General features: G+C 39.6%; 1 protein-coding gene across 1 annotated transcript in view; it reads right to left on the minus strand.

Annotated features, from left to right (window-relative positions):
- The window catches only part of LOC122651810 (calcium-dependent protein kinase 20-like), a 37702-nt gene that overhangs the window by 8672 nt on the left and 16323 nt on the right, over positions 1–12707 (minus strand). The window contains exons 2-3 of the mRNA XM_043845359.1: positions 3674–3817; positions 3385–3537 (exon numbers count right to left, since the gene is read on the minus strand). Of these exons, the coding sequence (XP_043701294.1) occupies positions 3385–3537; positions 3674–3817 (297 nt within the window). The remainder of the gene's footprint in view (positions 1–3384; positions 3538–3673; positions 3818–12707) is intronic.

Genomic DNA, 12707 nt, shown 5'->3' on the forward strand with positions numbered 1-12707 from the left:
TATCAATGGTAGTAGGAGGCTGTAACATAGCAGTTCTACGATTCTCTTCAGAGGAGACCAGGGCATAAGACTGTTCAAGTGTGGAAAAAGGAGAATGGCCCAACACTTGAACACGAATCTGGTCATACTCCACATTCAACCCTACTAAGAAATCAAAGACCCTGATCTTGTCCGCATGTTTCTTATAGGCAGTAATGTCAGCAGCAGTAGTGGGGTGGAAATCAGAGAAGTGGTCCAATTGTTGCCAGAGGCTGCGCAGAGTAGCATAGTATTTGGAGATTGATAATTCTCCCTGAGAAGTGTGAAGGACCTTTTTCCTGAGTTCATAAACCTGGGCATTATTGCCAAGTTGACCATATGTCTCTTTGCAAGCAGACCAAATCTGAGAAGCTGTGTCAAGGAGAAGAAATCCATGTGCAAGTTCTGAAGTTATAGAACCAATCAGGTATGACATGAGAACCCCATTGTTGGCAAGCCATCTACTTTGAAGAGGACCTGGAGCAGTCGGCATAACATTGGTGCCATCAATATGGCCAGTAAGGCCACGGCCAGCAATAGCAAAGGCTGCAGATCAAGACCATAACATGTAGTTGGAGCCATCCAGTTTGATGGGATTAGGAGGAAAAGTGTGATAATCAGTTTTGCCTTGACTATCTTGATCAGAAGTAGCAGTGGAAGTGATTGAGTCACCCATACTTGTAGCAGAGAAACCCAAATTGTAGAGAGGGGCTGTTGTGAAGAGAACCCCAACAAATACTCCAAGATAAAGGCTGAAAATTGGAGGAGAGACTGCTGGAAATATAGTAATATTTGTCTCCAAAAATCAGCAACAGCAGCCAGTGCAATCCCCTAGATCGACTTTTTCAGGGTTTTGAAAAAAAAAACCTTGAATATGGTGAGATCGATGTAGGATAGAATGGGCGCAAAAACACATTGGAATGGGCTGAAACTTGGATCGAGTGGCCATCTAGTAGTGTTGAATCACCCTCCAAAAATCAGCATCAACAAAGAACAGTAACCCTAAGATCGATATTTGCAGGGTTTTAGAAAAAAACTCTAATGAGAGCAAAAATCGATAGGGAAAGAGAGTCTTCAGTACGGCTGGAGATAGAACCTCGTCCAATAAATCTGCTGCAGTTCCTGAGCTTCAATAATGTGGAGAGATCCCTTAGTAGATAAAGTTGAATCAGTTCAAAAATCTAAAGGCTTCAAATTTCGCAGGCAGGGTACAAAAGCTTCTATTGATTCTGAAAATTTTTTAGAACATGAATGAGGTGATGGAGGGCAGCAACTGGATCTGTCCAAAAATCTGAAGGCTTCAAATTTCGCAGGCAGGGTACAAAAGCTTCTATCGATTCTGAAAATTTTTTAGAACATGAATGAGGTGATGGAGGGCAGCAACTGGATCTGTCCAAAAATCTGAAGGCTTCAAATTTCGCAGGCAGGGTACAAAAGCTTCTATCGATTCTGAAAATTTTTTAGAACATGAATGAGGTGATGGAGGGCAGCAACTGGATCTGTAGATCACCTCATCAGTGCTGCCCTAATGGGAGAATGAAGAACAAGAGGAGAAGGATGGAAGAACTTGAGAATGAAAGAGAGGAGGAGAAGAAGAAGAAATCGAGAATGGAAGAGAGGAGAGTTACCCTAATTCGAAACTTGCTCTGATACCATGTTAACAGATTTGAATTAGAGAATAAGGCTCGGATGATCAAAGGTTGATCCCAAGCAATGTATTTATAATATTAGAAGACAAATTACATGGACAATTCTGTCCCTCATAACCGACTCAATACAAAGCATAATAAAAAGAGAACAAAAGGACAAGAATACTCCCCACGGTATTCTGTCTCATATAACCAACAGGAGGGAACGTACATGTTTGAGTTCTAGCGCCGCTGCCCCTCCCTTCAAAGCTGTCACAGCCTCTTTGAGAACAGACAACCACAGAGTCGCAATTCATTCAACGTTGTGCATAGAGCATGTTTCCAAGAGGACGAGTGGTTTTTGCTCCGCTATTCCCCATGGCCCTCTAGTCCATGTTTCTAGAATCCATCAACATCAAGAATGCCCCCAACTCCCTCTTTTTTTAATAAGATATTTGTTTACCTTGTTTTATATATTAATTCCCTCAACCCACCCCCACCCCCTTCTTTAATTAGTATTTGTGGCATAATCCATTGGGAATACCCTCAACCCCCTTTCTTTAATAAGATATGTGTTTATCTTATTTTAATATATTAATATTCTATTTATTATAGTCAGAAGGAACTGGAATAAAAACTAATGTATAAGTCATAAGGTTTCCAAAATCTTTCTGGACATTTTAAGATTGAGATGATGATAAATCTTACGAGAATACATTAATAAATACTAAAGCGCCTTGGGTGACTAGGCAGACGCCTTGTCACCTAATCGCTTAGCTGGCCCTCGAACACCATGGATCGCCTAGTGCTTTGACAACTATGATTTGGATTGGACTCATATTGAGTGAGTTCCATCAACCAAAGCTGAGATGGGTTGCCACTGGGTACTGTTCATATCATGAAGGAAGAAGAAACAACTTCCGAATTTACAAATAAGCCTTTATATTTGCTGTTATCACTTAAAACCCTCCTATTCATATATGGTTCCTGTTTTAGCCCCAGTTTGATTTGTAATTCTAGAAAAGCCCTTCTTTCCAAATTCTATTTACAGTTTGGTCCTTTCACTTGTTTACTTTACCCTTAAGGGTCTGAACTGTTTCAGAATTTACAGCTTTGCCAGTATACCCTTAAATTGAGATGTTTATCATTCTTGTGGGCCCATCGTGACAAAAAATTAGGGTTTTAGAAGCCGGAGTTGCATTATGAACACATCTCTACACCAACACCATGTTTGCCATGTGGAAGGGTGATGCGGAAAATTTCAGACCCAGATTCAACAACATACCCTCCATGTATTGGCATTTTCCCTTGTATTTTCAACCGTCTATTTCTTTTTAGAAAGGTTTCGTTTTCCCATTGAATTTTCAAAACATTATTTTCTCACTTGGCCAACCAACTCTATTTTGGCCGAAACTTGACATGTGTGCAAGAGACCTATGGGTGCTGTCCACAAAATTTTAGCTCTATCCAATCTGCCACGTGGCACATTTTAGTGCCAGTGTAGAGAAACTCTCCAGACCTGCTGGACTAGAAACTTCGCCCATTTGGTTATTAGCCATCTAAAGGTGGAAAGCTACTAGTTCTTCTGATTGGGCTTTCCTTTGAATAAATTGTAATATTTGCCCAACAATTTTAGGAACCCAAAACAAAAAAACCCTACTATGATGTTAATCGTGCTCTAATTCCCTCAACCATTGAAATGTCCGAAAAGCACAACATTGGAGAAAGATGCACTTACAAAGAACCTCATGGGCTGTGAGCCGCTTTTTGGGGTCTCTTACAAGCATTCTCCTGACCAAATCCTTCGCACTATCAGAGACACCGGGCCATGGATCTGATACAAAGTCAAGCTCACCTTTTAACACCTGCTCAAATATTCCCTGCTCCGTTTCTGTTCCAGCATAAAGATTAATAACAAACAATTTTACATGTTATTCCTAGATTTATGGTAGTCATAAAAGACATGACATATGGACAGAAATAAATGAATGAGAAAGCAAGAAAGCAGTGAACCATGAAAATCTCACCATCCCAAAATGGTGGGACCCCACTTAGTAAGATATAAATGATAACTCCAGCACTCCAAACATCGCATTCTTGACCATAATGCTTTCGCAACACTTCTGGAGCAACATAATAAGGACTCCCAACCACATCCGTGAATGTTTCCCCTGAAGAAAGAATTTTAAGTTCCTGATCAGATGGCAAGGGACACAAATCGACAAAAATGGACTAGTGGAGTGAAGAAGGATAGCATGAAATGAGTGGCAATGAATCTACCATTTCATTGAAAAGAATGATATCTTGATTCTTCTACATAAATGATGAAACACACTCCAATGAAATATTATGTGGTGTCAGCATGGAAACTAGGGTTCTAATATGTAAAATATTTTCCTCTCTTTTCCTGTGGGGGGGGGGGGGGGGCGGGGTTGGGAGGTGGGGCAGTTGACTCAAAGATCATGCTCCTACTCTGCAGCATGTTATTATTACGTACAGAAACTTAAAAAATCGATAGACAAGCTTTATTAAATTTTTTAGTTGGAGAAACTTTTCTTAGTACTTGTTTAAGTTTCAGCTTTAGACAGAGACTTTGTTCTTTACATCTATGAAGTGAAATAGTCAATTTTCAGCAATAATTAATATCCAAAATCCATCATACATTATAGTCAGCTAACTGTGATATCAAATCACAAATTTTAACATATTCCTCACCAATTCTAGAGTAAAATTTGAATTTTAATAGTAGAAAAGCTCAGATAGAATTGGATAAACGGCAACAGAACTGAATGCATGCACTTTGTTATACATAGGATGCACATGCAAGCATCCCCTTTGAACATGCTAATGGCAATGTTCATTAGCATTAGAAATAAAAGAATGGAATTTGCATGTTAATTACTAATCCCCTTAAAGGTGCTCTTAAAGTGCTGGATTTACTATATACATCACTGCAAGCATCCACAGATCTAATCCTGTCACGTGTTGAACATGCATACCTATTTGACGCCTGGATGGGTTTAACCTTGGGCTTCTTATCTTTGGATTTATTAATGTAATGACTAATGAGCTTCTTTTACAAGCCCATATTTGGGGTCTTAATTCTGTGTACACAATTAAATATATAGATCAGATTGTGTGGGTCCCATGTGCTGTTAAGTATGTCTAAAAGAGTCCTTTTTAGTTCAGTATCTCATGTCTTATTGTTAGTAAGTAATTTTGTTTGGACTTGGGAGTCTTCTATAGCAAATATTTGATCAGTTAAATTTAGTTTGTGTGTTTAGGTAACTTGAAGGGATAAATATTTATTTGGTCATTATAAATAAGGTTGTAATCCAATACGAATTTATGGAATTTTGGAATGGAAAATTAGTTTGATTTAGTTAATATTAAAATTTTGCCTCTCTATATCCCTTCTTTCTCCTCTCTTTCTTCCCCACGACTTCTCCCTTCCCCTCATCCTTGCGATTTCCTTTTTTCCCTATCCTTGCGGCTCCAGTGCTAGCAGTCTCTTTCTTTCTCTTACAAGAAAACCCACCGGCCACCACCACCAGATCCTCTGATCTGTTTACATTTAGCTCCGTGCCAACAACTTATATAAATAAAATGAATGCAATAAAGGCACCAAAAGATATGACATAAACGCTTTATTTTTCTTTTTTAATCAACCTAAAAAAGAAAGGGAAAAAGTTAGAAGTTGCTTAAAATAGTTTAGTATCTGATTGGGAATACGTAATTGACGGAATATTTGGGGAAATGTGACTTATGTCAATGAGACACAAGCCCTCTTTATTTATAATAAATGAGTGTGAGAACAAGTTACAATAGTACCCTTAGGGCAACACAATATAAACCCTATTGTACAATAATACCCTTGAACCCACATTACAACACTCCCCCTCAACTTGGTGCATAGATATCGACCATGCCAAACTTGCTAACAATAGACATGAAACTCTTAGTACTAAGTCCCTTAGTAAAGATTTCTGCTAACTGACTATCTGAAGGGACAAAAGAAATACATATTACAACCTCTCCACATGTTTAGTTCGATCATGCTGAACCTGGTTATGGGCAATACTAATGACAGATTTGCTGTCTGAGTACAACCGCATGGGAACCTCAACATCAATGCCAAGATCCTGAAGCAACCCTCTAAGCCAGAGCAACTCACATATTCCATGGGCCATGGCCATAGTTGTGAAGGTGTTGCCTAGGCGCCGTCTAAGCATCCAGGCAGATCTCTAGGGGCCTGGGCGACTGTCGCCTTAGTGCAGGGCGCCTTGCACTGGTATAATTGGTATCAGAATAGGTTCTGGCACTTACTCAGCCTGGGTGTTATTTTCTGTTGTTCTTATTATTCGATCGGCTTCTTCTTCCATTAACAAGTATTCTTCCATTTTCCTGCAACTTGAACTTTGCTTCTAGAAGATCATATACTCCATGTGTTTTGAGATTAAGCAATCCAGCCATTAGATTCCTTCAAGATTTTGACCATATGTTCAGGAACCCTATGGTGAACTCGATATGAGTTTGACCTAATTCTGACCATCTGATCTTCAGTTATTTTTGTTTTTCCATTTTTCCCATTCTGATCCATATGCAGAATCAAGTATCAAACTCCAACCCTAATTTCTGTTTTCTGTTTGATCTTTGAAATTACTGATTTGCCCTTTTCCTAATAGTATTAGGATTACCTTCTATTTGCTGATCTAACCAGTAGATCGATCCCAATTTTCAGTGGCTGTTCTATTATTGATTTGTTGAACTTGATCCCAGTTTCAGCCTTGTTTGACAATCTGATTTTGTTTAATTTGATTATCTTAAATCTGGATCTTATTTCCTGTGAAAAGATCTTGTTTGGCTACTGTTTTGATCATTCAAATTCAGTACTACATTACCTTGACACGATATGATCTAAGCATATTCATTATTCCACAAATCCATAAAAAGTTTCTCTACAGGCAAAATCCAGATGATATGGGTGACTGTATTCTGTTTTTAAGTTGAGGAGAAACCAAATCAGAGCATTCATCCAGAAAAGGAGGAAAGTGTCAGAGTTCAGAGCCATAACTAAAAAGCTTACTACAACTCTGATGCGGACTTGATTGGATCTGATGGATCTGATTGGCCTGCAACTAATGGAATGGAAGTGATCCCGATCTGATGTCTAGATGCGGGACAGATCTGATCTTAAAATTAACGGACAGATTTTCAACAGAATAAGAAACCATATTTCAAGGTTAGTTTCCAGATATAAAACAGAATTTAATTATCCCAGTTAGTGGAGATTGATGTGGTGCTATTGAGAGGAGAGAGAGGGAGGTTGATAGAAGTAAAGTTAAGGAAAGAGATAATATGAGAGAGAAAGTTGGAGAGAATAAGGAAGTTGCAATGGGAATGAAGGATATATAATCCTCATTAAAAAAAAAACTGAATAAATCAATAAAAGAGAGAAGAAGAAATAGGGGAAAATGTAATCAAACATGGGGAAGGAGAGAGAAAAGAAGAAGAAAATGACAGGGAAATCCCTTACCATGGGATGAAAGAGAAAAAGACGAGATGAGAGTGAGAGAGAATAAGTCACAGAAGGCAAGTACCAAACAATTAAAACAAATCTATTCAATTCCAAAATCATAGGAAAGGGTGATTACATATTTATAAGTTGTACGTAAATTGATTCTCATAAAGACTCCTTAACACTCACTTACTCTAAATAAACTACCAAAATTAATAAAACTCTTAATAACCTAATATAACTAACAATATAACTCCTAGATAGCTAAGAGAGAGGACGGGCCTTGGTGCAACGGTAAGGTTGCTCCATTGTGACCAAGTGGTGTAACACCCGCAAGCAGGTCATGAATAATTAATTGGATTGCTTGTTAATATTTTAGCGTCTATTGAATTGATTATTTATTATATGTTGAATAGTGCAAGCACGAGGCGGCATGCTTATATTAACCTTAGTTATTAAATATGGATTAGTATGATTAGTTAAGTTAATCCTATTTATTAGGGGGTTAATATGGGATTAGAGTTGGCTTAGCATAATTGTATCATGTGTCCTACTTAAGGGCTGCCACATGGTGCATGGAGAGTGTAAATAAAACCATATTTAATAGAGAAGTTGGAGAGGAAGAAGATGAAGAAGAAGAAAAGTGGCTGTAATCCTTTGGGGAGCACTATCAAATGAAATTGTTCTCCTCTCTTCACCAATATTATTAATAATAGGGTAGAGCTAACACACGAGAAATTCCCAAACTACCCCTGACTAACAACTCTCATCTCTAGTTACTGTTCATGTGAAGAGTGTACGGTACTGTTCACGACACTGTTCACGTTAACAGTATCCAAAGCACATTAACACTCTCCCTCAAGCTGGAGCATAGATGTTAATCATGCCCCGCTTATTATAAATATAATCAATTCTCACTCTTCCCAAGGAATTAGTAAAAATATCAGCAAGTTGCTCCCCTGTACGAACATGTTGTGGAGCAATAAAACCTTATTGTAGTTTCCCTCGAACAAAATGGCAATCAACTTCTATATGCTTCGTCCTCTCATGAAACACAGGATTGGAAGCTATATGGATAGTAGCTTGATTATCACACCACAGCTGTATAGGTAACTCCTTCGTAAATTTCAACTCAGTCAACAACTGTTTCATCCACATCAGCTCGCAACTAACCTGTGCCATAGCCCGATACTCTGCCTCTGCACTAGATCTAGCTACTACTGGCTGTTTCTTGCTCTTCCAGGACACCAAATTTCCCCCCACAAAGACACAATATCCAGTGGTAGACCTCCTATCCACAGGAGAACCAGCCCAATCAGCATCACAAAATCCCTCAACACGTCCATGACCATGATCAGTGTAGAGTAGACCACAATCTAGTGCTTTCTTGAGGTATCTCAGAATTCGAATCACAGCATCCCAATGTGACGTCCTAGGAGAGGACAGAAATTGACTTACTACACTAACCGGAAAGGCAATATCCTGTCGAGTCACAGTGAGATAATTTAATTTTCCAACAAGTCTTCTATATTTTTCCGGATCATCAAAAGCATCACCACTATCAACTGTCAACTTCAAATTTGGGTCCATTGGAGTATCCAAAGGTTTAGACCCAAGCATACCTGTTTCGGAAAGTAGGTCAAGAACATACTTTCTCTGGGAGAGAGAAATACCTTTACTAGACTGAGCTACCTCAACTCCAAGAAAGTACTTCAACTTACCAAGATCCTTGGTCTGAAATTTACACTGCAAATGTAACTTAAGCTGCTTAATGCCTTCAACATCATCACCAGTGATGACTATATCATCTACATATACCACCAAAAATATCCTTCCAGCCTTGCCATGCCGGTAGAATACCGAATGATCACTGCCACACCGAGTCATCCCAAATTCCATAACAACATTTGAAAATCTCCCAAACCAGGCCCTGGGAGATTGTTTCAAACCATACAACGACTTCTTAAGTTTGCACACTAAACCAAACTCCCCCTGAGCAACAAACCCAGGAGGTTGCTCCATATAAACCTCCTCATGGAGATCACCATGAAGAAAAGCATTCTTCACGTCCAACTGAAAAAGAGGCCAATGATGGGATGCGGCAAGAGAGATCAAAAGACGAACAGATGCAAGCTTGGCAAAAGGGGAAAAGGTATCAAGATAATCAACTCCATAAACCTGTGTATAACCTTTGGCAACTAAGCGTGCCTTCAAACGAGCCAAAGAACCATCAGAGTTCACTTTAACCATATATACCCACGACAACCAACAACCTTCTTGCCAGCAGGTAACGGTACCAAGTCCCAAGTGTGATTTTCAGCCAAGGCAGCCAATTCCCCCTCCATAGCTGTCCTCCAGCTAGAGTGGGATAATGCCTCTGAAACAAACTTAGGGGTAGGATAAGACTCAACAGTAAAGAGACAAGCAGTAAAGTTAGCAGTTAAGCCTATATAAGAAAGAAAATGAGACAAAGGATGTTGAGTACAACTACAAACACCCTTACGAAGAGCAATAGGAATATTAAGATAAGAAGAAGGAATACTTAACTGAGGAGTAGGATCCGCAGGCAAAGTTGAAATTGGAGGATCAGTAGAGACCGGGGGTGCTATATCATCTCGAGGACGCCGAACAAATGTAAACCGAACAGCAGGACGAGCAGGCCGAACAGGAGGAGGTGGAGGCGGAGGCGGAGGTGGCGGAGACAAAGCAGCAGCCGGTTGACCATGGGAAATAGTACGTTGCACCACATATAAAGGAAGATCCTCATCCAACTTCGAGGAAACAAAAGATGTATCATCATAAGCAGTGGACTCAAAAAAGTTAACATCAGCAGAGACAAAGTACTTTCGAAGAACTGGTGAATAACACCGATAACCTTTTTGAGAGCATGAATAACCCAAGAAAATACATTTAATAGCCTGGGGATCTAATTTGGACAGACCTGGACGATGGTCACGGATAGAGCAAACACACCAAAAAATTGTAGGTAGTAAAACAAAGAGAGGTTCAGTAGGAAATAAAAGAGAATGAGGAATCCCACCCTGTAACACAGAAGATGGCATACGATTTATCAGAAAACAGGCAATCAAGATAGCATTAGCCCAAAATATTTTTGGTACTTTCATCTCAAAAAGAATTGAACGGGTTACTTCCATTAAATGTCTATTCTTCCATTCAGCTACACCATTTTGTTGGGGTGTATCTAAACAAGAAGACTGGTGCAACATGCCACGGTCAGCCATAGAAGAATTAAATGGAGTAGAAAAATATTCAAGGGCATTATCACTAAGTAAAACATAAATATTCTTATTAAACTGAGTCTGAATTTTAATAACAAATGCACGAAAAATGGCAAACAGCTCAGAACGACTTTTCATTAAATAAATCCAGGGGACTCTATACTAGTCATCAACAAAAGTAACACACAGGGCAAGGCCCCCATACATCAGAATGCACTAAAGAAAAAGGGTACCCAGACCATTTATTAACTCTGGGGGGATAACTCACACGGTGGAGCTTTCCAAACTGACATGACTCACACTCTAAACTAGAAAGGGAACTAAAACGAGGATCCAACTTCTGTAAACTCTGCAAAGACGGATGGCCCAGCCAACAATGAACTTGGTGTGGAGACAAAACACTGGAATAAGCAACTGAAGGAAAGTCTTCAAGATGATACAACCCCCCTTGCTCACGTCCCCTACCAAGCATCTTCTTCTTCATAAGATCCTGAAAAACACAGGAATCAGGATAAAAGGTCACTGAACAATTGTAGGTTTTAGTAATTTTACTAACAGAAAGCAGGTTACAAGGGAAGTCCGGTAAATGGAGAACAGAAAACAAGGACAAGAACTTAGTTGGGTTGACAATACCCGTGCCAGTGACTTTGGCAAGGGAACCATCAGCCAATGTAACACTAGACTCTGAAGACCGAAATGAAGAAAAATTACCTGACACACCAGACATATGATCAGAAGCACCTGAATCAATGATCTAGGGACGAGAAGTGGAGAAACACGTAGTGGCATTACCTGTCTGGGTAAAAGTAGCCGTGGAGGAAGATGTAGAAGGCCGAGAAATCTGAAACTGTGTGAACTGAGCATAATCCTCATCAGATAACCTTACCAACTTACCCTCAGAAGGTGTAGCAGGAGACTCGGTACTAGCTGCTGAATTAGCATACTGCTGTTGCGGTGGCTTCCCATGAAGTTTCCAACAAAAACGTTGGATGTGTCTTGGTCGACCACAGTGATTACAAGTCTTCACAGAACCAGAATTTTCACCACCATTATCACTACCACTGCCTCTTCCATCTTCCGGCCAGCTATACCACCACGACGGCCCCCACTACCTCCACCATTACCTCTCCCTTGACTAGAAGCAACAAGGGCAGAGCTCTCACCTAGAGCAGCTGCTAGTTCATGGGAACTATCACGAGAAACACGAAAAACGCGAGAAAAAGTTTCCAAGTGAGGCAATTTTATCTCCTCCAAGAATAGTGGAGCGTACTGAGTCATATTCCTGGCCCAATCCTCCCAAAAATCCCATGACCGCAAGTTATTCACGTTGATCTTGCATCTGTTTCACATCCGAACTAATGAGCAGCAATGCATTTAACTCTTCAAACATTCGTTTATAATCGGCAAAATATTAGGTCAACGGACGTCCCTTCCTATCAGCACGATAGAACTCCTGTGACAACTCATATATACGGGATAGATTATTCTGTCTAGAATACAAAACATGTAAGTAATCCCATAACTCCTTCACAGTATCTATGTGAGTCACTAAGTCAACAATCTGTGAATCCATACTATTCAATATCTGTCCCAAAATGCGTGCATCTACAATTTCCCACGCTTCATCATCCTTTGGTTTGGCCTTTGTAAGATGTTTCTGTTGGCCACGACCAGTTAAAACAACCCACACAATTTTCTTCCATTGCTGGAAATTACTTGCCCCTTCCAATCTCTTCTCTGTAATAGATTTGGAAAAGCCCGAAACAACATTAGAGATAACACTTTTAGAATCTTCAGTTGGGTCACCCATCTCGATCAAGCAAACCGATGCAGAAATTCACCAACAACTAATAAAAACTGAGCAAAAGTGATGAACCAGCAAGCAAACACGATCGCCAACAGCCAGTGAAAAATTCAGAGATCGATTTTAGAACAAAAATCGATGCAATCTCAATATCCAGCAAGGATCGATTCAGGGAAAACCTTACAAAAAACTTCAAACTACTAAAAAGAAGAACTGAAATCGAAAAATAATCACCTCCCAAAACCCTGAATCAATATCAAGCAATCACCACAAAATTGAGACTAGGTTCCTTTATATAATCATGAACCAGTCTCAGCAAATTCCACCAAAACGCAGCATAGGGTGCTGCAGCCCCTTCAAACTGTGGTCACGAAAACCTTCAAATGTGAAGCCTTCAAAATCGCAACACTGTCTTGATCAATTTGAGAGTAATCGACTCCTAAGATACTAGCTTTGATACCATGTAAATAAAACCATTTAATGGAAAAGATGAAGAGGAA

Source organism: Telopea speciosissima, chromosome 2 (genome assembly GCF_018873765.1).
Source record: "Telopea speciosissima isolate NSW1024214 ecotype Mountain lineage chromosome 2, Tspe_v1, whole genome shotgun sequence".
Lineage (NCBI taxonomy): Eukaryota > Viridiplantae > Streptophyta > Magnoliopsida > Proteales > Proteaceae > Telopea > Telopea speciosissima.